The 5,259-nt window shown below is 38.5% G+C and overlaps 1 protein-coding gene across 1 annotated transcript; it reads right to left on the minus strand.

Annotated features, from left to right (window-relative positions):
* Window positions 1–2,506: 2,506 nt before the first annotated feature.
* LOC131178421 (uncharacterized) lies at window positions 2,507–3,517 on the minus strand. The gene is made up of 4 exons (XM_058143377.1): window positions 3,192–3,517; window positions 2,894–3,107; window positions 2,680–2,773; window positions 2,507–2,520 (listed from the first exon to the last, which is right to left on the minus strand). The coding sequence occupies exons 1-4, from the start codon at window positions 3,515–3,517 to the stop codon at window positions 2,507–2,509; spliced, it is 648 nt and encodes a 215-aa protein (XP_057999360.1).
* Window positions 3,518–5,259: the final 1,742 nt, after the last annotated feature.

Genomic DNA, 5,259 nt, shown 5'->3' on the forward strand with positions numbered 1-5,259 from the left:
AATTTGGTGGTGTTGAAGCTCCCCATTTGTATTTAATTCATTTTTTTTTTTTATCTTTGTGTTGGTCAGTTAATAAAATATGTGATTATTGGAAATATGTTCTCTCTTCCTGTCTTTTTGTCCTCTAACATGGAATTCCCACTTATAAATTTGGAAGAAATCAACAGTATATATGTTATGGGTGGGTGTTTATAAAGATTAGCGAGTCTTAGTAAAATCACCTTTATCCTGATTATATTTATTGAAAGGACTAGAATAACCTTTTTCTATGGGTTCAACTTTTATACAGTAATTGCTCTAAAAAGTAATATTATGATTTTAAGGATTTATTTGATATTATTATTAAAAAATAATTTGTTAAATATTTTAGTTAAAATTATTTTAAAATTAAATTTAATATATTTTAATTATAAAAATTTTAAAGTAATCAAATAAATTTTTTAATAATATTAAAATATATTTTTTAATATTTCAATCATAATTTACGTTTAAAAATAATTTCAGAAAACAGGCAAAATTTATTGAAATAGAAAATCATTGACACAGCTCAATTCGCAACGAGTCTAAAAAAATATATAGGATACATTAAAAAATATAGTATACTTTATATTTATTAAAATATGAAGAGTGATGTGATTCTATATATGCATGTAAAAGAAAGAATGCAAATTTTTTTAAAGCTTTAAAATTTTAATTTTTAAATTTCAATCAAAGTGAATTTTAATATATATATATATATATATATATATATATATATTAAACTAAAGCAGAGAGACAGTAACCATCTTTTCATTTAATATTCTTATTTATTTTTTTAGAAATTTTTTTTTTTTTAATTTTAATTGGACTAATATATCTACATATCTATATTAAAACTAAAGTAAAGAGAAGGTGACCATCTTTTTATTTAGTATTTTTATTTAACTTTTTTAGAAATTTTTTATTTTTTTTTTATTTTGATTGGACTAATTAATTATTGATACAATACCACTTAAAATATACAAATGAATATAATTCTCTTATCTTACAGGTTTAGATCCATAAGAAAAATTCATGAACAGTATCAGTTGCGCTGTCTGTGAGAAATGAACGACACACAAAGCTGTATCTCTTCCCCATATTATTCATTTGAATCTCAATGTAAAAGAACGAACAAGATAAGAGGATGTTTTATAATTTGTTACAATCCAATCTGAAAAAATTTATCAATTTGCCATAGAATTTTCTAAAAGTTTTTGAGGTCACAAGCTCAAATTTTCAGTATGTGTTTCACAGTATCCATTTTAATCTTCTAGATCTATTGATTTCTATGCATGTATGATTTGGAAAATAATTGCTATCATAATCAATTTTATCTGGATTTTCCGTATCAAAAAACTGTATAGATAAACATAATAAATCAAATATGGGGAGATATAGCGAGATTGTCCACGCAAAACTTGGGTAATTTTGTGGGTTACGGTAATTGCAACGGTGTTCAGGAGTTTTTGAGTTACATCCAATGTAATACCCTGAATTTTTAAATAATTATTTTGTATAGTCACTTGAGTATTATCTGGTTTGACGGGCTCGGGAGGGGCCATATGATATTGTTGCTATTGTGGGCCTGAGGCCCTGTGTGTTGCGTTTTGTTGAATTTTCATGCAAGGGGTTAGGTCTAGTTACAAGGAAAAATCTGTTGAAATTTAGGTAATATTTTAGGATTTATTCTTATTTTTATAGATTAAATTAATTGGTTAATTTTATCAGTTAATTGATAGAGGTCAATGTATATGTATAGGTGAACAGTACCAGCCAATCTTCTTCTATTCAGTCAGACTAGCTGTAGTCGGGTCAACCTCTCTGTGAGTAGATATTGATTTTAATTATAATTTCAATATTATTATTTTATATTTAAAGCATGCCCATGCATCACATATAAATATATGTATTTAGCTATCATAGGCACACTTTGTGTTGCATTATTACTTGATATATGGATGTGGGTGTCGCCTTAGGGTAATTTGGAGCTATGTTCGTGTGTCGGCGTGTGTGTGGTATACTAGTAATTGTTGACACCATATTTTGGCCGATCACCGAAGTCAATGAACTTTGAAAATCGACCTCTAACTGACATTCTTCGGTTACAAGTAACTTGGTCAGGAAATAAACCGATCCCGCATCTAATCGAATGCTTTCCGATCTCTCAACAAAGGAGATCACACCAATATCAGGTCTTCATGCCATCCAATCTCATTTTCGATCTCTCGTCAAAGGAGATCAAACCAATATCAGGTCTCCGTGCCATCCACTCCCATTTCCGATCTCTCCTTTATAAATATTGTGAAAAATCGTTTAATAAAGTTAAGGTTTTAGTCCGACTTAATGGTGTTTCCGATCTTAAGTGTTCAAATCAAGTTTCCAATTTTAATGATCTAAAGTTCTATCCGGTGTTTGGTCTCGGCTTAGGCCGATCTCATGGTTACAATGTTCTTCCGACCTCTTATACTTAGATTAATAATCATTTTTAAGTTTGATGTCCTAATACGTTCAGACAATCAAGCACTCATACAATTTGGATACTTTCCGATCTCATCAAGAAATTGAGCAAAAGGGATTTCATTTCATTTCAAAATAAAAGTACAAGTCATTCGGCTGGAGGATCACCCCCAGCCTGTTCTACATCAACATTTCGCTCACCCTCTCTATCTCCCCCGAGCTCCTTGTTGCTCTCGTCTTCGGCCTCTGGGACGAGCTCGTTCATCCAGGAGAAATCCTCTTCAGGATACGGTTTCTTCAGCTCAGCCATAAGGTTGTTATGGGCATTCACATAAGCCCCGGCCTCCTTCGTAGTGCTCTCCTCTTCCTTAGCTTGAAGTTCCTCATCCTTGGCTCGGAGCTCTTCCTCCTTCGCCCGAAGGTCTTCAGCATAACGAGCGAGATCGGCAGACCAACCAGCTCGAGAGTCTTCGAGTTCCCGTTCCACTTCAACGATCCTCTCCTCATAACGCTTCATCTGATCCTCCATTCTGGCGATGTACTCGTTAGCAGAAGAGAGCTGAGCTTGTGCAGTAGAGGCATCTTGGATCGCCTTAAGGATCTCTTTCTTCAAGCCGTGGGCTTTCTCTCTGAGAATATGCTGGTTTGCGATGGCCTCTAAGCCTAAGCTCATTGTCTGAGCTAAGATATCATCCAAGCTCTCCTCTGCCAACCTGTTCCGGTCTTCTTGGAAGCAAATAGAAGCTCCCATAACTTTGGCCAGGCCTGGATTCCCCCCAGTAGAGCGGTTCCTTTCCAATGATTGGATCAGAAGCTGTGCGCCCCAGGAAAGTGTCCTAATCGTGGGACAGGAAGACTCCCCTTCTACGTTGGAAGAGGTCGGAGGAGGAGGGGGAGGTGGAAGCTCGATTTGTTGAGGAGCCGGGGCGATGACTTCTACCTCAGGGATCGGTTGCTCCTGAGGTCGGGGAGGAGAGCTCGGCACCTCTATTGATTCACGATGAGGGGTCTGAGCATCAGCAGTGGTGGCCCCCTTCATCGCCCTCACTTTTCTGGAGACCTCCCTCTTTCATTTGCGGCTCTCCCTAGAAGCATCACCGCCCGCCATACCTACACGAAAAAGAATGTCAGTGAGTTCGCTAAGATTCAGAGACCAGAGATATGGGTGGTACCAGGGCTGAGGTCAGAGAGCTGAAGCTCGTATTCTTCGCCAGTGATCAGCCGCATCATCCAATACTGCAGTTCGGCCATCACTGCGTCTAAGCAAGAGAATTTCTGAGTGGACGCCTGAGACTTTAACTCTTTCACCACGGCGTCTTCGTCCTTATTTAAAGTGATCCTTTTTGCGATTGGAGTGACCAGGTGTTGCCAACTCCGTGGGATCCCCTCAAAGCAGTTTCGAATCTTGCTCCTCAAGATGAAGAACTGGTTCTTCCAATTCTTCAATGAAGAAGGAAGATCGATAAAGAGAGAACAATGGGGCTTAGCTTGGAAGAACCAGAACTCATCATCTTTCCTTCGAGTGAGCCTATGCAGCTCGGCAAAGACTTTGGCTGTGGGTTCCAGTCCCTTAGCTAGGCAAAGGCCCCAGAAGGCTATTAGAGTCCGCCAGGAGTTCGGATGCACTTGGGCTACCGAGACATGGTGGAATTTTAGGAAGGCTTTGTAAAATTCGTCCAAGGGAAAACGGAGCCCAGCCTTCAGTTGCTCTTCATACACCATGATGAGATCGCCCTCATCAAAGAAATGGTCGGCCCGATGATCGCTATGGCATTTGATTAGCTCAAAGGAGTCGATCCGCAGATTGTACTCATAGCTTGTAGATTGGAGATCAGTTTCTCTCAAGACTGAAGGCAACTCATCAATTGGCAAGTTGTCTCTTCTCAAAGATGTCCCTTGCCTCGGTCTGGCACCCGAACTAGTTACCGAGACGAGGGCTCTACTGGCTTGACCACCCGATCTAATCGCGTCACCCTCTTCCGAGGTCCAAGAAACGTGAACAGAAGATGAACTCGCAGCTCTCTGACCCTCGGCGCTGCTCATTTTCAAAAGAAACCAAAGAAGTTTAACTAAGAAAAGATCAAAACCCTTACCGGAATGTGATCGGTGTCGGAAAAACTTGAAGAAACGAGAGAATTTTGGAATCGCTCGCAAAGTGCTGAAAATGACATAAGGGAGCAACTGACTGACCCTTCCCCTATTTATACCCGTTTGAGCATTCAATGCTCACAGTGTCCCAAGCCATGCATCGGTTAGCGGAATCCGCCTGCTTTCCTGACACGTTGCAGGAAGATTCCAGAAACACCATAAATAAAGTAAAAGGAGATCGGCTTGCTAAGGTCGTCGGATTAAGGCAGATGTTCAGAGTCACAGATCGGCTAAGGATAATTTAGTTAGGAACCAGATCGGATATGCACATTAGAGATCGAAAAATAACCAATGCAATAATTAAATGATAACCATTAAATAAAATTTTATTTCATTTCCAAAAGGTCAGAGTACATCATTTGGGCGATCTCAAGAGATCGGATTACATCATTAAGAACCTTTAAAGGTCAGATTACATCATTTGAGCAATCTCTAAAGATCGGCACTACATCCTACCTAGTAAAGACCTATGTCAAAGCCTAGTCTTGTGGCTGAATCAAAAGATGTGTTTGATCAGAAAGCCAGCCGTAGGCATTGGATAGATGTGCAGCTCAGATGGAGTGACTATGACTCTCATGATGGTGAGTGGAGTCATCGTCGATGTCATCTACCAGAACCAAGCTACAGTTGGGA

The sequence above is a fragment of the Hevea brasiliensis genome, chromosome 3 (genome assembly GCF_030052815.1).
Source record: "Hevea brasiliensis isolate MT/VB/25A 57/8 chromosome 3, ASM3005281v1, whole genome shotgun sequence".
NCBI classification, from domain to species: Eukaryota; Viridiplantae; Streptophyta; class Magnoliopsida; order Malpighiales; family Euphorbiaceae; genus Hevea; species Hevea brasiliensis.